The sequence below is a fragment of the Urocitellus parryii genome, chromosome 7 (genome assembly GCF_045843805.1).
Source record: "Urocitellus parryii isolate mUroPar1 chromosome 7, mUroPar1.hap1, whole genome shotgun sequence".
NCBI classification, from domain to species: Eukaryota; Metazoa; Chordata; class Mammalia; order Rodentia; family Sciuridae; genus Urocitellus; species Urocitellus parryii.
In genome coordinates this window covers 182,280,059-182,302,955 of record NC_135537.1, presented here as the reverse complement: position 1 = coordinate 182,302,955, position 22,897 = coordinate 182,280,059, and the positions used below count along the sequence as shown (strand labels likewise).

Below are 22,897 nucleotides of genomic sequence, written 5' to 3'. Positions count from 1 at the left end.
TTAACTTTAACCCTGGGTTGACCCAGTCTTGTAAACTTTGGTCAGTATATTTTTTTCCCAGGTGGGTGAACCGAATCTCTGACACCCACACAGACTGAGGTTTTTATGGAGCAGGTGCCCAAGAAGCAACAATCACAGCAGATGCCCAGGTCGCCCTGGAGGGACTCACCCTGAAGGCAGTGCCTTCCTCAATGATCGTGGGCAACTGAGAGAGACAAATGTCCACAGCAAGGTCCCAGGCCTGCCTGGGGAGAGAACAGAGGGAGCATCAACAGCGTTAGTGTGTAGCCTCTGGCGAGGGGTCCCACGGGCAGAGGAACTACCAGGCCCTTGCAGATGGTTCTGGGGAGGGGCCTGGAAACTGGGAGGCTGTGCTGGGCTTGTCCCGTCGGCCCCAGCTGCAGGCACCACTGGGACTGCTATACTCTGACTCTGGCCTGTCTGCTTTCTTCTAAGTGAAGCAAAAAAATACAGTGGTAGTGGCCCTCCACGGTGGCTCCCAACTCTGATGTGACCCTCTGTGGCACACAATCTGCCTGCTCCAGCTCCAGGCTGCAGTGCCCTTGTGGTGGAGCTGGGGCCAGGCAGCCTGGCTGTGGACCTCCGTCACAGGAGCCTTGGCAGTGTCAACCTGCCCCAAACCTTGCAGTAGGACTGTGGCCTTGGCTACCACTGGCATGGTCTGAGTTGTTGGGCCTGGGCCCTGGGTGGCCAGGAGTGTGCTGGTGGTCCTTCAGGACAGGACAGGTGGTGCTTGTTTGAGGTAAAAGCGGATTGTCCCCGTGGTAGACTTGGCTATTCTCACCAGGCTCTGGGGGTGTCAGGACTCAGCTCAGCACATTCACAGCTGTATGTCCTTGGCTGTGCACCCTGGTCTGTCTGGAGAGCACAGGCTGTGACCCCACTAAGCAGATGCCCACACCCTCCCCCAGCTTCGAGCCAGCCCTGTGTTCCATTCTTCAATAATTCCATGGCTGGGGCACACAAGCCCATTGCAGGGTGATTTATGTGGCTTCATAAACACCTCCTCTTACATAATCAGGGGAACGGGGACTTGGTGTCTGGAAGCAGGCTGGCTGCTCTTATGTAAGGCTCTTCGCCAGGTCTCTCTCTTCCTTACTGCTTCTGAAGGACCCAAGAGCACAAAGGGACAGGAGAACTTGGGGCTGAAGCCACACAGGTCAGGGTTTGAGCTTGGCCTGGGTGTGATCTGGGTGTAATTTTGTTGATTCTTATGAACTATGAGCCCACAGGACAAGTTTAGACTTGTAGGGAAGCCACAACAACAGGGATTCCCTCCGTGACTGTGGAGCTAAGGCCAACCCCTCCTGAGAAGAACTGTGCAGGCTCAGGCCAGGGGCCATCTGGCTTGGCACTGGGACAGCACAGCACCGTGCATGGCTATAGGTGCCCAGACTCCTCCCAGCCCCCCTTCAGCATTGCTGACCTATCACCCAGGGTTGCTTCAACCCTGCAGTCCATGGGGTGCCTTCCCCTCTGTGGCAGAATGGGCATCCCCCTGATCTCGCACGGAGCCTTAACGGGTGGAGCAGCCTGTGGGGCCCTGAGACCTGGCCCTTTCTTTCCTTCTTCACTTTACTGTGTCCAAACCATGGCTATTGACTTCCTTTTCTAGAAAACAAATGGAGGCAGGCCTGTGGCTGAGGACATGGGACAAAAGGTGCAAGTGATGGCCTGGGAGCTGCTGATGTCACCCTCTGTCCCAGTTTCTCTGCAGGGGCCAGAGACACTGCCTGCAGATGTGACACAGAGCCCCTTCCTTAGTGGGCAGAGTGCTCAGCAGGCCCCGGCATAGCTCACAGCCCCTCCACAGGATGAGTTGCACCTGGACACTGAAGGAGGACATAGGGAGGACAGATGTCCCTGGGTCAGCTCCACTGGCTCTCCCTTCCTGCTGGGGACTAGCTGAGCTAAATACTTGACATGGCATGTGGCTGGGCACCCAGCATTGCCTGCCAAGCATATCAGCCCGCAGCTGGCCATAAAGGATCTGGAAGCCCCTGCTTGCTTTCCCAGCTTCACCTTCTGCTTGGTCCCTTGCCCTCCCTCCCCTCTTCCAACCCCCTGCAGTCACAGAGGTAAGACCACAGGGACAGGAATGGCAGTCTAGGAAAGGTGCTTGCTCTGCTCACTCATTAACAAGGCATCTGGAGGGCGGGATCCAGGAGGCCAGCCCCTTCTCCAGCAACACTCTGCCATGCCTAGGGAAGCAGCCCACACCCTGCAGGCTCCACCTCACTGTTGGGTGACGACTCTCCATGGAGGCATCACCAGAAACCTCCCAGCTGTGCTGTTCTCTGCCTCTCCTCTGCTTGGATACATGCAGGCAAGGTTAGGTAAAGAGATCTGTCTGAGGACAGAGCTGGCCACATGGAAACTGAGGGAGAGGAGGAGCGAGGCCAGGGGCTGGTTTAGCCTGAGTAAGCTGGACAAAGGGAGCTGAGCAGGTGACCAGAGGTGACAGCCTAGATCCTGCAGGTCACAGTAGGGTGTTGTGTGGGCCCTACTGCAGGTGAAGGTCTGGAGAGTGTGATGGGTACCTGGCACTGGAGCAGGACTAGGGCAGGGGTCTGTAGGGAGGTCCTTGAGGTCAAGTTCTGAGATGTCCACAGTGGGGCTTCTAGATTTCGTCATGACTTCCCTCACCTCCCTTCCTGTTCCTGGACAGAGCCAGCCAGGCTTCTCAGCAACAGTGTCCCTTCACCCATCACGGGAGCACCCCTGTCGTGTTGCCATGGCAGAGGCTCTGTCCCCTCAAGAGTACTCCCGACTTCCTAGGGCTCCCTTGGCCCCTTTGTCACAGTGAGTGCTCAAGCAGCTCCTCTGCAGGCTGGGGCGGCCTTGTCCTGCACACTCACCCTCAGGCAAAGTGTTTGGCACTACCGGCTCACTGACGCCCCCAGACGCCATTTAAAACAGACTTTCACCCCCTTGATGGCTCCAGACCCAGAATCCATTGCAGGACCAGTAGGTACAACTGAACCGGACCTAGCACCTCCCAGCCAGTTCCTAGAGTCCCTGGACTTGGCCGTAGCTTCACCTGGCGTCCCGTTGCACTCCCCAGCCTTCACCTGCCCTCCCTGCTATCTTGCTGCTTCTGCAGGAGCCAGTCTTCTCTGCTGGCCCCTCTCATGCCTTTCCTCAAGCCTTAACAGCAGCCCTGAAGCTCCCACCACTCTTGGCCTTCACCAGGGACGAAGGCTTGGTCGTCCCAGTGCCTCCCAGCTTCTCCAGTTCTGTGGCTCTAGCACCAGCAGATACCCCAGTATCCAGCCATGCCTGATTGCTTGCTGGGTACCCAGCACACAGTAGGTCTTCAACAAACATTTGTTGAATGAGAGGGAGTGCAACTGCTGTGCCCAGAGCAGCCGGCAGGGCTTAAAGAGAACAGGATGGGGAGAGAAGCAGCCGGACCACAGGGGCTGCCTGGCTCATGCCCCGCTCTGCCACGGCTGGGACAGCAGACCTTCCCCCTCACTCCTCATCAGCAGGAGGCAGGTCTTCCAAGGCCACCATTTGTGTGAAGCCACACAGTGACCACACAGCAGGCTGGGCTGCACCAAGCTCTGGGCCCAGCCTTTGGCTCCATCTCTCCAGGACCAGCTTCCCCATCCATGAAGGAGTAAGGATGGCATCTCCTGCACAGGTACTCATGAGACCCTGAGATGACGCCGAAGGTCTACCTGGCTTCGGTAGGCCCCAGGCCCACAGGTGTGCAGGTGCCTTCATCCCTACTTGCCCCTCCTTGAGAAACACTTTCCTGCAGAAACCACGTGGGGATGGTTTGCTGGGTTTCATTCTGCAACAACAGCATCCTCTGGTAACTTCACAAGACTCAAGGACCCAACCTTTTTTATTTAGACTAGTGAGACGGCATGCTGGCAGGCAAAAGGGCATTTTTTGTCTCTAATAAAGGAATAAAACAAGAATGGAAAAATTTAAGCTGAACAAAGGGCCTAAAGAGCTCCTTTTATCTTCAAAGGCCTGAACTGCACCCCACCCCCAGACTGGCACAGCAGCCCCTCCCTGCTGACAATTAAGAGGCAATCAGGAGATAATCAAACACAGCTCCCACCCCAGGCAATAAATAGCTCCCATATGCTCAATAAACCCAGATTGTAGGCAAACGGTCCTCGGCTGCATTGAGGGAGGTATCTACTCTGTTGAGACAGAAGCAAAGTCAATTATTGCAATTAAACTCTATATGGATGCCTTGCATTTAATCCAATAAAAGCTTCAATTTCAGGAGTCAGAAATAAGTGTACAAGTTCAGGGAATGCTGATGAGAAAGGGGCACAGTGTGTCTGACCGGCTCTGAGCCCAGTATAGTCTGGCGACAGTCATAGCCAGGGCTGGACACCAGTGGCACTGTGCGTAAGGCCAAGCATATTCACAGGCCACCTCGCAGTGCAGAGCTGAAAGCTGCTTGGCATTGAAATACTCCGGCAGAAAGAAATGGAATCCATTAGCAAGGACCAGCAACTGCGAGATCCTAGACTGCACTGGGGACACACACTTCTCACATCCCACCCTGCTGGGGAGATGGCTCCTGACGACCTGAGACCCCTCGTGCTCCCACCCAGGAGCAGGGGCTGAGCCTGCCACGTTTCCTTCACTGGGAAAGCAGCTCCAGATGGTTTTATTCTCATCTGTGTGAAAGATGTGGTGGGGACAAAGCTGAGGAGGGGCTGTGGCTTAGGTCACCGACCGACAGAACAGCTGCACAGGGCTGTGGACCAGAGAGCAAGACAGGAGAACCTTTGCTCAAGGTACGGAGGAGAAAAGAGGCTGACTGAGGACACCCAGGACCCCTGAACAACAAGTGCCAAGAGAGTCACCACAACACCCGCCCCCCAGGCCTCCACAGGGGACACATGCGGGCCTAGGCCAGATCCCTGGCAGAGGTGGGACTGATGAGGCTTGCTGGGCAATCTGGCACTCTCTGGGCCAGATTAGATCATCTTGGTGTCACCATCAAACTCTATAACTGTGTGAGAACCGTTTTGACAGCAGAGCAGTAGTGCTCTCTGAGGAGCATTAAATCAGTTGATTAAAACTGGCTGCATTTTCTCAGATAAAACCCAACTGAATTTGTAGTCTTAATTTGGGATTCTCAGCTACAGACAAGTGGGAAAGCAGGTCCTATAAAAACCTGAGACTGTGGCAGTGGGCAACTGCAGCAGCCAGTCTGCTGCTGGCACCCAGGCAGGAGCAGAAGCTAGGCCGGTGGCAGGAGGTGTCTGTGTTTGCACCTCCCACAGTGGGAGGCTCTGCGTGGGACGCAGGGCGGGTGCTCAGGAGCCAGGCTGGCAGGAGTCTGTGCCCAGCTGAAAGCTGGACCAGGCTCCCCCCTTCCCCAGCAGCAAGGAGCAGGGGACTTTCTAAGAGCTGGTTGCTGCGATGAGTCACCCGCCTGGAATACTGGGTTTTCGGGAAACAGGCCTTGGATGGCAAGTGCCCAGGCAGTGGGCTCAGGAAAACCTCCTGGGCCGGCGCGGCCTCCATCTGCACTGATCAATCACAGCAGAAAGCACAGGTTATTACCGCAGAGAAATGCAAGGTTTCAGGACCCCTGAAATTGAGAGTGAAGGAAACGACTCCCTGATGGCTTTGCATCAAAAATTGAACAGGAAACGGGCTCTGAGTACTTCATCACCAGCTCCCCCGCCTGAAGCAAAGTGTAAATGTACATTACTTTATGTTTTAACCTCAATTTTTGTTAGGCTTTGTTCTCTTCCCCCCCCCCCCCTGCTAAAAATTCAGCCTCTCCATCACCACCCAAGGAATACAGTAACTAGATTTTGAATCATCTACTCCCAGTTCTCTTTCCTGCGTGCTCCCTGGGGATGCACGTGCTGTGGAGTCTTTATGAGGAGAGAAAGAACCCCATGTGCTGCTTAATTTCATCACCGGAGCAGCAGACGGCCCTGCTGAAAGCCCCTAGTCACCCTTCAGTGGTGAGGGACCCACCCCAGGTGAGTGTTGAGTCTGGTTCTGCATCCGCTCAGTGGGTACGATTCTGTATCTGGGTGTGATGTTCTCCCTTCTGTACCCGGGACATGCCACTCAGGAGGGGCCACACTGCCAGCTCCCTCGGACAAGGCTAGACTAGATGTCACGAAGGCACGGGGTGGCCCAAGCTGCCTCGCCTGCCCCTTGTGGACTTTCACCTTGGAGTGTGGTTCTGGCAGGTGCTGGGGGAAGAGAATTGCCACAGGAGACCATGGGCCTGCAGGATGGGTGCAGGCCTAGGTTGCTGACACTGTGGAACCATCCAGCCTGTGCTGCTAGCACACGGATGAGATGGGGAGAGGAGGGCCTGCCTGTAAAGTCATTGGATTAGGGTTACAACTAGTCTGTATCTTAAAGGTGTCTAAGACCCTCTAGGGCAGGAAGGCAAACAGCTGTAGAGGGTTTCCACACACCAAGCAGTGTCTCTCAAGAGGGCTTGGCTGTACACCTTGGAGAGAGCAGAGCCCAAGTATCTCTATCAGGGGCCAACATCCTTCTTTTCTCTGACTTAGCATAAAAATGGTAAATAATTTTATAGAGAAATAAAAGGTATCGCCATGCCTGACTCTCTAGATCTAGAACATTGTACTATGGTTGAGTAGACTGGCTTTCATTAAATGGAGTCCAAGCAGAGGACAGGGACAGGCTGCCCTTTGGGGAGGGTGCTGTGCGGAGACCTCACATGTCAGCTTCCAGTGTGGGCGGGGGCTCCTGTGCACCCAGAGTGGCCCCATGTTCTGCTGCACTGAGCTGTTGTGAGACTGTGATGCTCAGGGTAAGCAGCCTTGGGGCTCTCCAGTCTTCCAGAATGCTCTTGCTTGTGCCCAGACCCCTGACTCGCTGGTAACAGGAACTGTGGTGGTTTCCTTAGAGTTACACTAGTGAGCACCTGGCATTCCTAGTAGAGTGGGGGGGGGGGAATCTCTAACAGTGGGCACATCGGTCTTATAGAGTGGTGATGGCTACTGAGAAATCATTTGAGCCAGCCAGGGCCTGGAGATCAAGCAGTGCTGAGGCCAGTCTCTGGGAAACCTAAGTGCTAACACAAGTCTGGAACCCTGGAAGAAAGAGCAAGTGGTGCAGGCACAATGCTGTGCACCTGCCTCTCCTCTCCCACACACACCCTGTGCATGGGGTCAACTCCCACAGGAAGTGAAGGCCTCTGCAAAGCAACATCCCCAACAATGGATGGGAGGGGGAAGGCAGGGAAAGCCACTAATGGTGACACCTGGTCTGAGGCAAGCCATGCTGCTCGTGGAAGCCAACCATGCAAGGGGATTAGAATTTTGCAGCTCTGCCTTCAGGTCAGGTTTAATTCCAGGCCCTTAGAGCTGCCCTGACCCCAGGAAGCCAAGAGGAGGCCACCAGAACCTGGTGGAGAAGATGCTGGCTGTGAGCCTGTTTCTGTCCTAGCCCTGTCCTGGTGTCCCATCAGAGGCTTGAAGCCTTTCTGTGACTACAGCACGTTTCTCCGTTAAGGCTAAAGCCTGATTTCTACATTGGAATTCCAATCAAAGCAGATTCATTGCATTGTTCTCAGCATCTAATGGGACTGACTTCAGATTCAGGCTGGCACCATCCTCGCCAGGGAGGACATGTCAAAGGCATGAAGTTCTCCTCCCTACAGCCACATCACCCCGATTTCTGCATGAGAATCCTTTGCTTTTATGTATTTGGCACTTCCCAGCATGGAGACGAGAAGCTGTGACATCAGGTCTTGCAGTAAGGGATCCCAACCTGGAAGAGGCCTCCAGGTGTGCATAGTTGAGACCTGGGGTTCAGGAAGAAGGTAGACAAAGACTCCAGTGGAGGTTGGCCAGGGGTCCTGTGGACTCCCTCCTCCCCATGCACACAGCTGCTGAGCATGCCTGGGGATGGGGGCACTGTATGGGGAACACAGCATGAAGTTCCGTCCTCAGCATCCACAGCCTGGCTATTTTTGAAAAAAGATTTCTTAATTTCTCTCTCTCTGCCCCCCTCTCTACTTATTTATTTATTTATTTATTTATTTTTATGTGTTACTGAGGATTGAACCCTGTCCCTCTCATGAGCAAGGCAAGTGCTCTGCCACTGAGCCACAACCCCAGCCCCTCACAGCCTGGCTCTTAATGCACACTCTGCAGGCTGCTTCTGTCTATGAATATGTTTAGTTTTGCTTTCAGAATGTTTTAGAGAATTTTTTTTTTAATATTTATTTTTTAGTTCTCGGCAGACACAACATCTTTGTTGGTATGTGGTGCTGAGGATCGAACCCGGGCCGCACACATGCCAGGCGAACGCGCTACCGCTGAGCCACATCTCCAGCCCCTTTCAGAATGTTTTAAAAATATTGTATTAAGTTTAATATCTAAAAAATATAAATATAATTATACATAAAAACATGAATTTCTGGCTCCTGTGTGAAAACCGGGTGCTTGGCTTCTGGGATTTGAAGCTCTGAGTGCAGCTGCTGATGGGGGCTGTTCGGAGCCTGTCTCTGCCATAGCCACACCATGGCCAGGGAGCTCCCTGAGGATCCTGGTGTCTGCTCTGCTGAGACGCCTACTTCCTCCTGCCTGTGTACCTCCCACCCTCCTCTGAGCCACCCTCCTTCGGCCCCTCAAGCCAGGGAAAGTTCTATCAGTGCCCCGCTCACCCCCCAACCGGCCTGGTGGTGTGGCCTCCTGTTCCCACATGCAGGAGGCACAGGGCCTATGCAAGGTTTGCTGCAGGAATGAGTCAGAGAAGGGAGAGGCTCAAGGCTGCCTGGAGGCCCCAGCTGTGGTTGACACTGGATCCACCCGGTGGGAAGCTGGTGTGCTTGAGAGCTCGGGCTGCTTCACGCCTCTGCGGGGTTCTGAGAAAGCCATCCTTTACATACCCCTTACAGAGGAGGACTCTGCCCTTAAGAAGCACAGGCCCCCGTGCAGAGAACACACTGGCCTGCCTTCCCTGGAGTCTGCGTGGGCTGGTGACACCCATGGAGCTTTGTGCCAGAGCTTGACTTGGACCTGATGAGGCAGGGACTAATTCCAGGCCTGTTTCTCTCAACTCCTGTGGACGTGCCACCTGCCCAGCTCCAGGTGGAGCAGGTAAGCGTGGGCTTTCTGGAAGTGAAGTCAGGGTCTGAACCTGCCTCTTGGCCAGGTTGCCCTGGGCTTTGGGCAACTCGCATCCTGGTGAGGGGCAGTGAGGCCTGTGTGTCGACCTTCTGGGAGAGGGTCTGGGACTAATGGGTGCTCAGTGGGCTGCCAATGTGTCCTCATCTGGATGTTGGCTCCCCAAGCCTGTCCTGAGTCCCTCCTGACTCTGTGCTCAGCTTCTCGCTGTCCACTGGCTTCACAAGAAGTTCCAGCACTCTGCCCATCCTCCCACTGCGCCCCACTGTCATCAGTAGAGAAGCAAGAGGCCCTGACCTCCAGCCTCTTGCAGACTCACCAAATCCCATCAGTGCCAAGAGGAAACACCTGTGAGACCTGAGCCCTGCCACCACCCAGGCCCAGGGCTCTCCTCTCTGACTCATCTCCAGTCGCTGTCTGTGGGGCTCCCTGGGGTGGGCCAGCCACTCCTCATCCACTACACCACAGTCCCAGACCTCCAGCCACAGCCCTGCTCCCTGAGGCCCTTGCAGAGTTGTCTCTTGGCACTTGTCACCATCAGGTCAGAATCTGTCTCCACATCCCACCTCCACCACTCTCACTTTCCAGGGAACCATCCCTGACCCTATGATGTCACTAGACATTCTTTCCTCGGGGCACCATCCCTCTAGCCTAGTGGTGACCCCTGCCCCAGGCTCCCACACGGTGGAGGATAAGCCATGGATGGCTATGCTTGTGTTTAAACCAGCATGCCACACGTGCGTGCCCATATTAGCCTTCCATGCTCACGAAGACACAGGGAAGGCACAGGAAAGGACACAGTCTTCTGCACTGAGCTCCTCAGCCAGGGACGGGGAACATCTGCAGGACAGGGAACTGAAGCCAGACAGGGGCTCAGGATCTGGTGATGCCCAGGCTGAGAGAGAATAAGAAAGGAGGACCTCAGCCTGCATGCTAAAATGCCAGGCCAGGCAAGGCTGGTGGAGTATCAGCTGTGACTCGCACAGTGCCAGCTGGATAAGGTCCTTGAGCTGAAGTCCTGCTGACACCCTGTGTCACTCTGCCGTGTCCAGCTGTGTGGTTTTCTTGCAAAGGAAGGAACCTCTGGAAGAGCTGGGGGCTCCGGGGCTGGGTCACTGGCTTTCTGGAGCTCCTAGGCAGCCAGCGTGAGCCAACCTGTACAGAGGCTCCTGGGGACTGACCAGCATCCCAGGGAGCTGGCCTGGTTCATCCCACCACGCCCAGCAGTAATGGAAGCACTGGGCTGTGCTCAGGGTAGAGTGGCCCTGGGAGATTGTCCTCCTCTGGCCACACAGGGCAAATCAGAGACCAGCACTGTCTGTCTAACTGGAGGCTGGACAGACTTCCTTTAAGAATAGCTCTCAGGCTGAGGACATAGCTCAGAGGTACAGTGCTTGCCTAGCAGGCACAGGGCCCTGGTACAGTTCCCAGCACTCAGATGAGCCCAAGCCCAGGAAGGTAGCGGCTGTATCCTGGATCCCACATGAGGTGGGCAGCCCCCATGGTCCAGGCTTCTCCAACACCCTTTGGATCCTCACACCCTTTACCAGCCCACCCAAACGAGTGCTCAGTGCACGGCAGGGGTGCAACTGCTTGAATCACATTACCTCAGTGTTGGGCTATTTCAAAAAGAACGACCCTGTGGGCGGCACTGCGTCACACGTAGGAGTCAGTCTCAGGTACATGAGTGTTGGAAAGTACCATACCATTTAAAAAACATCAAATGAGATCAAATCCAGGTATTGAGCCTTAGGGAATTCTACCGGTTATGTTTTTGTCATGTAAAGAAATGCCCAGTTAAAGCTTGGAGCAGCAGGCACACCTGTAATACCAGTGCAACTCCAGAGGCAGAGGCAGGAAGGTTGCAAGTTTGAGGCCTGGCTCACAAACTTATTGAGACCGTCATTCTAAATAAGAAATAAAAAGGGCTGGGATGTACCTCAATGGTAAGGTGACCCTGGGTTCAGTCCTCAGTATTGTAGGAAAAAAAACAGTAGAAATGCCCAATTATCTCATTTCTTTTCAGTTTTATAATCATGACAAACAGTGCCTTAACCATAAGATTCCTTTTTTTTTTGGTAACAGGAGCATTTAAAAAATAGAGCCATATTCCCAACTATTTTTATTTTTTATTTTGAGACAAGGTCTTGCTAAGCTGCTACTGGAGTCTGGATGTGAGATATCCCCCAAAAACTTATGTGTGAGAAATGACTGGGTTATTAGAGTCTTAACCCAATCAGTGAATTAATCCCCTAACGGGATTGAGTGGTAACTGATGATGGTAGGGTATGGCAGTAGGAAGTGGCATTGAGGGCGTGCCTTTAAGGTACAGATCTTGTATATGGTGAGTGGCTTCTCTCTGCTTTCTGATCATCATGTGAGCCACTTTCCTCTGCCACACTCTTCCCCCGTGATGTTCTGCCTCACCTCGAGCCCCAAGAAATGGAGCTCCAAATTAACTTTTGCTCCCCTAAAATTGTGGTCACAGTAGCAAGAAGCGCTGACTAAAACAGTTGCCGAGGCTGGCCTTAAACTCATGATCCTCCTGCCTCAGCCTCCAGAGCCACTGGGATTACAGGTGTGAGCCATCACCCCCAGCAAAGATTCCATTTTTAAAAGTATTTTTTTTTTTTTTTTTTAGGGCTTTGCAGGCTTGGAAAATCTACAGGTGAATTTCCAATTACAGAAGGGATCTCTGCCAGACAATACAATAGACAGCTGCCACATCAGTGCCATTCACACCTGCCAGGGCCCTGCTTGGCAGTGCCCTCCATGTATAACAGGGTTTAACAGAAAGCAGTTACACTACTGATATAATGCAGTGTTGGGTTTTGTCACTAAATACAAGTAAGAATAAAATTTTAAGATTGCTTACATTTTGCCAAAGTACCCGTACTTTAACTTATGCCCCTATTCTGTAAGGTCCCGGGGTAATTCCTAATTTGTTCTCACAAATGGCTTCTTTTATCAAAGTCTTTCAGAATGTCTCCTAGCCATGTCCTTTAGTTTTCCCCTAGGGATGCTTATCACACTCCCGAGCTGGGTCTCAGCAGCCACAGGGTCAAGTGCAGGGAGACGCAGGGGCAGCAGGACACTGCAGGTGAGGTGGATGCGACCTGGCTGGTCAAGGTGTGGCCAGGGATCCTGAGGCCAGCAAGAACATGATCTTGGGCCAAGGCAAGATTGGCAGGTAGGATATACCACGGAGACTGGGCTCTAGAGCAGGCGCTGCTCACTTCTTGGCTCAACATCCAGCTGGAGGGCTGTGGGGCTCTACCCTTGGGAGTGGGGCTCACTGCAATGTGGGTGTAGGAATGGGGCTGCCCCAAGGACCTGGGTGAAGCTCTTTACCCCTCCTGGAGATTCCAGGCTGCTGGCCAGGTAATAGAGCTGTCATTCCCTGTCACCTGGTGTCTAATACCTTCCGCAGTGCCGTGACCCCTGAGCATGGCAGTGATATGCAGCGGGGGTGGCAGCCCCAAGCTTTGTGCCCTGATTCAGTCATTTCCACCCTGTATGCTCTTGTCCCAGGGATGTATCTAGACACACCATCTTGTCCTCAAGTCACGGCCCTCAGCCTTGCTGCTTGTCCCCTGGAGACTCCCATTCTGTCTGTGACATGGGAACATCACTAGACCTATTCACAGCATTGCTACAAGCGCAGATGACACCTGAGAGCTCCAGGACGGGCAGACACACAGCAGCACCTGATGTATAAGTCTCTGGAATCACCTGGTAGCCTGTCCCCTCAGCATCACCACAGAGGCCACTGCTCATCTCCCGCCTGCCAAGCTGCCCGTGGGCCCCAGCTGAGTGCCTTCAGCAGTTGGTGAAAGCCTCACCCTTGCGAGGTGCTCCCTATGGTGCAGACACTCCAGTGGTAGCCCCATGACTCCTGTCTCCTGCTGAGGTCTCCTCCCTGGTGTGTTGGTGGGGCTGTGACTTCTGATCAGCAGAATCTAATAAAGGTGGACAGCTGTCCCTGACCACATGTAGCATGACACAGGCTGTGTGCCCATCTGCCAGAACCTCCACCTCCCTTGCTGACTAGGTTGCAGAAGGCCACATTGGGCCATGTGGGAGGACAGTGGGGTCCCTGGCTGCTTACAGTGGCCTTGAGCCAGGCAGGACCCTGCAGGTAGGACATGCCCCCCAGAAGCACTGTGGTGCAGTTGTTGAAGCTACTGAGCTGTGGCAACACTGTTGAGCAGCCACATGATACTAGTGATATCATGGATGATACTAGCATAAGTAGCAGCAATCGGGCAATTGGAGAAATTATAATCAACAGTGAGTAAGATTACACTCTACACTCTGTGCATGTGTGCACGCATAAGTATATGAATTAACTTGTCACAAACCCAACGGTTTTAACACTCAGAGCACTCTGATGTACTCTGCAAGTTCAGGAGGCAATTTCTTTCTCAATTTGAAGCTCTAATGAGGCTATGAGCCCTGTGTGCAGTGCCACTCTCCATGTGGGGAACTGTGGGGCCTGATGCCACTGCCCTCGCCCACCTAAAAAGGGTCTCAGTAACCTCATTTCTGCAGGAGGCTGGCTACCTGCTTCTAGATCCTCAGGGCGGCTCTCTTTAGCTCTGTCTCAGTCTGGCGCCACGCCTGCCTCCCAGGCACACACAGCTCCTTGCATGGGCACTGCTGCAGCAATGGGAGCATGCCACCAGGAGAGCTAGCCACCTGCAGCACTGTCTGGCCTGGGACACTTACCACATCGCATGCATGTAAGTCGGCGGGAGTCGGGGGCTGCTGACAGGGGTGCAGTTGTATGACCTCATGATCCTTTCTGCCAGTAAAAAGTTTCGAAACAGACTCGCCACCAGTAGGTCCTGTCTGAAGAGCTTTTGGAAGAGATCTGAGTAGATAAATGATAAAAAGAGTCTTCAGGGACCACTGCTCAGCACTTACAGCCAAACCCACATATTTACTTCCATCAAAAATTGAACATGCACAATTCCCACTGGACACACATATATATACATATAGACACATTGACAGAGGTACACACATATACACACATATCCACATGAACACACACAGAGACACAAACACGTATACATAGACACGCTCACAGATATAAAAATACACATATCCACATGAACACACATCCACATAATCACACACACAAGCATACATGTCCATATATACACATGCAGACATATATGTGAACAAATACCAAAAATACAAAGCAACCAATAGCAAAATATAAAGCAAGGCCTACAAGAGGGATTCTGGCTTTGCCAACGCTCATGCAAAAAGCCTCGCTCCCTGCCACCACTGTAGGCACTGACTGACACCTGGCCACTCATTCCAGCCACACAGGGACCTCCTTAGGCTCTGGCCTTTGGCTTCATCACTGCCCCTGCCCCTCCCCAGCTCTTCTCCTCTGTCAGCCTTCTCTCCCCACACCCGGGCAGTGGCCAGGCAGCCTCACCGCGGGGGAGCACGTTCCACGCGATGGTGTCTGTAATTGCTGTGAAGATCCAGTTGAGCTCACCCAGAGGAGTCCTCCTGTCATTCAGCCGGCCAGGGATCCTAGAAAGGATGGTGCACTTTATTAGTGCCGTCAAAGTAATTAAAAGGGTTTGTGCAAAGGAGGAGAGGGAGGTTAGAGGCTCAGAGCAGAGGCAGCAGGGGCCAGAGGTTTCCCCCTAGAAAGTCAGCCTCCACCTTCCTCTTCCTTCCCCTCCACATCTACACAGGGAGCCTCTTCAAGTACCTCTGGATGGAGACCCAGCTGGCCACACTCAGTTCCACTGAGTCCCTGTTCCCAAGGGTGATCCTGTGGCACTTTGCTAAGAGAGGTCTGAATCATGTTTCACAAATCCCCTTCATGGCCTCCTCTCTGTGGCTCCAACTCTGCAGAAGGGCCCTGACAACCCAAGAGCGTGGAGGAAGGAAGTCCTGCCCCCACATACAGGGCTGAGCACAGGGCCTGAGCTCAGCAAAACCTGCTTTCAGGGAGCTTACAGTTCAGCAGGAAGGACTGATGAGCATGCAAACATGGGCTTGTGACAGGTCACACTGTGCGCACAGCAGACACACCACACAGATGAGAGAGGAGGCCCCGAGGATGCTGTGTTCTAAGGGAGGTCGGGGAGGCCTGTTGAAAGCTGACCTTGGAAAGAGACCTGCCTCTTAGGAGATGGATGGTGTGGCCCTGAGATGTCTCAGGAAGAATACATCTGGCAGCAGTTTCTTGCTGCTTCACAGCAACTTAATTTTACCCTGTGGGAAGCATTTTAATTTTATCTGACCGGAAGCTCTCTTTCTCCCAGAAGGAAAATGTTCACAGTAATTTGGTTGAGAGACTCGAGTGTAATTCCTGCCACTTATAAGACTGAACAGATCAATAGCTCCCATCACAGTCACCCATTTGATGGCACTGTCTGCTAGACTGACACTCAGGGAGGTTGAGCCTCAGAGATGGGGAGCAGGCCAAGCAGATGACATGATTCTGCAGCACATGTGCCCTCTCCTTCCCCTGAAGGCCTTTTCACTTTTTGCATCTTCAAGAAGGCTTAGTGATAGGGCAAGAAAAGTGAGATGAAGAAACGAGTATTATTCTCCAGGGCTGAACTGCTGCCCAAGTGGACAGCTTTCAAGCTTGAGAGGAAGAGCCCACACGCAGGCAGATGCAGGCTCCCGCAAGGAGCTTCAGACAGTGGCCCTAAGGCTGGCTACAGCTTGGATGGTGCCAAGATTCCAATTGGCTGGGCAGGGTAAGGAGAGACCCACCATTCACTAGGAAGTCCAGGGCCTTGCAGACTGCCTGTCACCAGCCCTCCACATGGGAGGGTGGGGCTGAGAGCCACAGATGAAAGAGCTTGTCCGCTCTCCAGCAAGGAAGCTGATGCAGCTCTGCCACATGGGCTAGGCTAGGGCACGCTACCCTGCACAAGGACAAGGCACTTCTCAAGGCACAGACAGCTGGGGCACTTCTCCAGAGGTCAGCCAGACCTAGAGTGCTTGCCCACGTCTGGGTGATGAAAAGGAAGGGATGTGGGACACCCCAGGGCGGGTGAGGAGACCTAAGACAGTCACTTGTGTCCTGGGTCTGCAGATAAGAAACATATGCTAAAAACCTTAATAAACAGACGAGACTGTCAATAATGTTCAGGATGAACATTGCCCCTTTCTCAGCTTCAGGCCTGCTGGGTGCACCCTCTTCCTCAAAGCGACATGGGTGAAGATGTCTGGTTGCAAGGCCAGAGCTCGCCTGGGATCATATCAATGCAGAGTGTGCCAGGAGTGAGGATCACTTATCTCGAGAACCTTCTCTCGGCCTGCTGGGCGTTCCTGAGACTGCCCTGCTACTGCGTCAACTCCAAGTCCTGGGTTCCCAGACCCCGCTCAGGCTCAGTAGACTCCAGCAGGGCACAGTGAGAGCAGTTCCACCACAGTCCCCATTTATCACACAGAACGCAGATCAGAAGTCAGAGAGGGGCAGGTCGGGTGCAGTGGCAACCCAGAAGCCTGTTTTGAGCTGGGTAGAGGCACCACAGTCCACAGTGCAGTTTGACTACAAACATGAGATGCCACCACCGCACCGCACAAGGGCCAGTCTTCACCTTCCCCTGGGCAGCTTCCAGCCTCTGCCCAGGTGGTAAGAAGGGACAGAGTTGACTGTGGATCAACTGCCAGGGAGTGGCAACCAACTGTTAAAAGGTCCTTGGTGGATATTTGAACAACATGAGGAAATGCACACATCCCAACAATACGCAAAGAGATGAGTCCACCCTGAAGGGGCAAGACAACGGGAAGGGTGAGCCACAGCTACAGTGGTAGAAAGGCCCTTCCTGTCCTCGCATTTGTGTGGTGTCTACACTTACCCACGATGACTGGCCCCCTGTGAACCAGAGGCACAAATAAGACCCTGATCCCCTGCCTGCTCAACCTTGGCCCTGTGAGGTTTAGGGGCCCAATGCAGCAAGCAGCTGGTGGGAAGGAGGACAGCACCGTCGGGGGGAGTGCAGGGGCTGTCAGAATCAGACAGACCATCTGACTACTGTCCATTTCCAAACCTGGACAAACACGGGCTCAGAGGAGCCCATGTCCTTGAATCAAATAACACTGATATACACCTGGCTGACTTCTGGGGCCTGTCTCTGTTAAGAGACTGCATTTTGAGCAGAGGACCTGCCTACAGACCACCCACCACGGTACCCTCACTGGACAGTTAGGCCATTGAGAAGACAGGCTGGCTGAGGGTCAGTGTGCAATTAGTGGTGTTTTTAAAAATGTTAATCCTGTAACAATCACTGGTGGAGAGATGAAGAGCTAGGCACTCACATGAGGTCCTGAAAGGTCCACCTGGCTCCCCCCAGTTCTCCGTGAGGTACAGGCCAGCCATGGCTGGCTGGTGATGGCATCTCTGCATGCACGCACACACCTGGGTGCTTCCCGGAACGACGGAAGGGGTTGGGCTCTTCCCTTGCTCTTGTGTCACTGAGAAGAGACTCATCACAGAAACCATCTGGGGTTTCCTTTCTGCACCTGAGACCCCTGGAGCACAGCCCCAAAGGCCACACTGCACCAAAGCTCCCCTAACCAGAGAACCTCATGGATGACAAAGTGACTCTAAGATTAAGGACAGATTTCTACGTGGAAGTGGGAGGAGCTGTGGCTCAGGGACACATCACTTGACGACAAGATGAGAAAAGCTGAACTCCAGTCCCAGCTGTGCTGTGGTTGGGAAACTTCTCATCCTGTGCCTCTGCTGAGTCACGAAGGCTAACCTTATGTGACACACAGGGACTAAAATAAAATGGGTCCCACTTCCTCAGCAGACACAGCCACCAGTCAGGAAGCCTCCCCCGGCACCACCTCGCCGCACAAGGGCCCGTCTTCACCTTCCCCCGGGCAGCTTCCAGCCTCTGCCCAGGATCCACCTGCCTCAACTTCGACACCAGGGCTGGCGCTGCCACCCGGCTCTGCTGCGCACTGACACGCTTCAGCGCCCACACTCCCATGGGCATGATGACCAAGGGCATGAGGCCAGCTCTGAAATGCCCACTTGGCATTTTTCCTCTTAAGCCCCTTTGTTCTCCCTAACACTTCCTGATGGCCGCAAGTTTGCTGCCCACTCTTGGCCTTGCACAGTCCCTTCTCCATGAGTTGGGTCCTGCTCCGTCATTAGCCACCGGCTAGGAGACTGAATGACATCTGTTCAATGCCTGGCTGCCCAGCTTTCTATCTCCCTTTGACTTCTCCTGCTCATCACCTCCGTGTCCCCTTGGGTTCCTAGTCTCACTGTGGAGCTTTCCTCTAGACTCTCAACAGGCCCTGACAGCTCCTGCTGCACCCCAAGCGGGACTTCACCTCCCCTGCCCATCGCACGGCCACTGCACATTGTCCATGCATGCAGACACCGGCAGGGCTCCCAGGTCTTGCTTCAGGCCCCGCCTGCCTTCCCAACCCCCTCATGGCCACCTCTTGCTTCCAGCTCTCCCCCTGTGATGTCATTCCTTCCTCTAGATGCTGGTAGCCTTTTTCTGTCCACTGCAACAGCCTCCCTCAGTTACGATGGAGTGCCAAGGACCTGGAGAACCATGGCTGCAGGCAGGACACATGCTTACGGGCTGTGGCCTGGACTCCACGGGGCTCCACAAGCCGACCTGAACTCAGAGACTGAGCCCAGGGCCAACCCAACTATGACAAGACATGGGCTTGAGTCTGGGACCCTGGGTCAGCTGTCTGACCTCCCTGAGGCTCTGGGCCTTCTGGGCATCAGCAGTTACATCTGCCTCTGCCAGGACTGATGTGTGCCAGGTGCCACCCAACTGCTCAATCCCACAGCTTCCCTTCACCCCACATGGGCTCCATGAGGGTGTCCTTAGTGCTAGACACAAGTGGAGGACGACCCAGCACAGCCAGCCTCCCCAGCATGACTGCAGACCGGGGAAGGCCACGCTGTGGGATGTGGGGCTCGGCAGGGACAGGCGCAGAGGGCCCTCTGGCCTTCGTGAACCTGAAGCTCCTTGTGAGCTTGTTCTCAACTGCTCCGCCTCCTCCAAGGCTAGGTGGTTCCTCTGTGCCCTGCTCCTGACTCGGACTCAGCCGCCACTGAGCTCTGGCAGCTGTCCTCACACCTGCGCTGCCCCTCAGCCTGATTCCAATGCCCACCCTACCGGCCTTTTGAACTCTCCCACCCGTTGGCCTTGTGACCTGGGACATGTGTACACCCAGCACTGTGGGCCCACCTCGGACCTGTTGCTGGGCAGCCAGGTGACCCCTCCCAGGACATGTGGAGAGGTGTTCCTGTGCTCGTGTTCCTTCACAGCTCGAATCTAACAGGATTAACACGAAGCTCAACGCTGGCACCAGCACCGTCACCTTGCTGCTCTAAGTCCCTGTTCCACAGTCTCTTCTCAGAGGCTCAGAATGTTGGAGACCCACCACTCAGTGGTGTGTTCTCAGTCCTCAACCAAACAGCTCAGCCTTCCTGCAGGAACCCGCCAGCCAGCCTGAGAAGCTCCCTACCTTGGGGACCTTCGAGCTCTGTTAATGGCTCGAAGGGTCCTCTATCCATGGCTGCAGGGGCTTGCAATTATTTTTTGCTGCCTCTACTTGAAGTCTCACTCAGGACAAAAGGCAGCACAACTCCCCGGCTGAAGGAGTGTAGGCCGAGCGTCCCCATGGTCAGGCCTGATGGGTGAAGGCTTCTGTCCAACAGACTAGAACAGAAACTGCCCGTGTGGCCTCTGAACTCTCGATAACCAGCTGACGGGATGTGAGAACTTGCAAAATGTGTTCCAGCTGCCCGCCTTGGGCTCCCCCAGCCTTCACTCTGACACACACCATGCTCTGAGGCTCCATGGGGCAGCCTCCAGTCGCAGAGCTGAGCCCAAGGCCCTGGGGAGCCTCAGAGACGTGCAGACCTGGCCAGGAAGCCCCCACTAAGCCCCTGCTCACATCCCTTTCTCTCTCAGCACTGCTCCGACAGGCACACTTTCTGTGTAACATGGTAATACATTCCCAGGGACAACGACTTTCTTTCCTCGATATATATCAATCTCCCTGTAGTTTTTGGCAGAGTGCTAAAGCACACTGCATAATCTAAACAGCCCACAAATCTGAGTCACGTTACTTCTACTTAAAAAACAACTGCTCCCACTCATGCCGACGGCTCTCTCTCCATCGCCCCACGAAGATAATCCCAACTAACTCCATGGCAGGGTGGAGGCTCAGGAGGCCGCCCAGGCCCTTCGTGGGAAGTAGGGTGGAGTGTGGCCCTCCAGTTGCACGGGCTCAGGGTCTCTCTCAGCTCGTGGCAAGGTCGGGCTCTTCTCTGGGCAGCCACCCCAGGTCTGCAGGGGCCAGCATCCCTCCTGGCCGTGTACAGGTGCTACTGCTTGATAACCCTGTACCCTACAGTCCAGCAGCAGTTCCTGGAGCGCTGGCTAGCATAGGTGACAATGGAAGAGCAGCAGGCCCCACATTCACTCTCCTCATATTACCTCCTGCCTCTCCCCATCGCCTCTTCTTCCTGGTGCAGAACTTTCCAGCACCAACCAAACGTGCCTGTGCTGACTTCCTCCTCAGCAGGACAGATTCGCCTGGTATCTCCTCCTATTCCGCCCAGGCCCATGAGGCTGCTCTCCCTCCTCTGCTGTTCCCAGAGTGGGGTAGCATCTCTGTCTTGATGACACCTGTCCAGGCCACATCTTCACTGCGGCTGGGGGCTCTGTGAGGGCAAGGGCTATGCCATTCCCCAGCTCAGCACAGAAGTACCTGCAGGAGGGCGTCCATGTGCATCTGATGGCCCAGTGCTGGAATCCCACCGAAGGACCACAGGCCGGGTGTCAACACAAGGCTCAGTGAAAAACTATGGTTGCTAGCAAAATGCCCAAGTGGAAATAAAAAGAAACTAAGAAGATGAGAGAAACAGCACAGGTTCCATCATCTGAGAGATGCTAGATGCATCTTGGTGATCATCCCTCTAGGTATTTCTGTGTAAAAATTGAATAACTTGAAATGCACTGAAATAATTCACTTTACAAAGAAGTGGTGCATTTTTGTTAAAAACACCTACGGATATACTTAGAACAGTCTGGAAAGGTATGCAACTGAGTATTAACAAAAATCGCCTTGGCAGGGCAGATATCATTCATGATTTTTTAATCCTTTCTGCGTGTCTACATCTAACAATGCATCTGCTAAAAACACAGCCCTTGTCAAATGAAGAAAAATAAAACTTTTTCTTTTTTTTAAATAAGAGGGAGGCTAGAGCAAGTACTTTAGCAAGGAAGGACATTCCAGAAGGGGGCTGCTTTGCACATCGGTGGCCTGGACCGAGTTCACTTGCAGTAGGGTGCACCTTCTCTTTGCTGGATGGAAGTGACTTGAGGAAGCAACGGTGCAGGACAACGGGCGGTTCAGTCCCTTCACACGAGTCCCTACTGTGAAATGCTGCCCAACAAGGAGCATGTGGAGGTAAGCCTAGCAACAATGTCTTTTAAAAGCAATTCTTAGAAATGTAGGTCAGCACATGGTCAGCTCTCCAGTAGGCAAAAGCTCTCTGTCCCAGGCAGTGACTCAACCTTCAGGACTGAACTGAGGGGAATGACGGGCTCACAGAGCTGTTGGGGAACCCGCGACCGCATGTGTGCAGAACGGTCCAAGTACACAGGCTCTCCATCAGTGCATGCTGCCTTGAACCACATGTACAAAACACGCACGTGTATTTTCTCAATTGACGCAAAAATGCCACTCCATGGGGAAAGAAAACTTGAAGGCTGGAACTAATGCACCAGACAACAAATTTGTGAGATGTATAACAATCTGTTTTAAGCTAATATTCTCCTTGGCCAAATGCAGACACACACCTATGATATTCGTTTCAGAATCTCCTTACTTAAAACGGCATACAATCCAACCATCTTTAATGTCACCTGAACCTTTTTTTCCCAGAGCTAGGGGCCAAACACAGGGCCTCGTATGTGACAGGCAAGTGCTATGCCACTAAGCAACAACCATAGCCTTATTTGAATTTTGAGACAGGGTCTCACCAAGTTGCTGAGGCTGGCCTTGAACTTGCAAACTTCCTGCCTCAGCCTCCTGAGTTGTTATGATTACAGGCAAGTGCCACCACCCTGGCTATCACCTGAACTTACAGATAGTGCTAATATGCTAGTCACTCACAGATGTCAGAGTCACATCCAAGTGTAAACAAAACCCGTGGTTTACGAATTGTAACACTTGATGTCAGTCAGAATGTTCTGTGATTTTAAAGCCAGAGGAGTTTCTGGGCCCACTGGGCTGCAGAATGTGCCTGAGCAGTGTGCGGAGCAGGGCAAGGGAGGCCTGGGGAGAGGCCCAGAGGGCGTGGAGTCACATTTGTGGTTTCCAAGGCTGCTCCCACAGACACTCAAGTGTAGCCCCTGAGCAACAGGCAAGGCCTGGGGCGTGTGGTTCCAGGGTCCCTTGCGTTTCAGTGACAGCTGACCACTGTGGACTGGTGACTCCGTGTTCTTGCCCGCAGAACAACAAGAAAGGCTGCCGGTGCTGCAGGGCTGTGCAGTCGGCCTCCCTCCCCTCTGTGCACACAGAGAGACAGCCCAGGACAGAGAACAACAGTTTCTGTCGGTTTCTGGCCAGCATCTCACACACCCTCGGGCCAATCTTCCTCCTCTTCTTCTTTTAATATTTTTTAGTTGAAGATGGACACAACATCTTTATTTATTTTTTTATGTAGTGCTGAGGATCAAATCTAAGCTCCTCACATGTGCAAGGCAAGCATTCTACCA

At 53.6% G+C, this 22,897-nt stretch overlaps 1 protein-coding gene across 1 annotated transcript in view; it reads right to left on the bottom strand.

Moving 5' to 3' along the window:
• The window catches only part of Rptor (regulatory associated protein of MTOR complex 1), a 338,384-nt gene that overhangs the window by 93,880 nt on the left and 221,607 nt on the right, over positions 1-22,897 (bottom strand). Inside the window, exons 9-11 of the mRNA XM_077800527.1 lie at positions 14,584-14,684; positions 13,860-14,004; positions 170-245 (exon numbers count right to left, since the gene is read on the bottom strand). Of these exons, the coding sequence (XP_077656653.1) occupies positions 170-245; positions 13,860-14,004; positions 14,584-14,684 (322 nt within the window). The remainder of the gene's footprint in view (positions 1-169; positions 246-13,859; positions 14,005-14,583; positions 14,685-22,897) is intronic.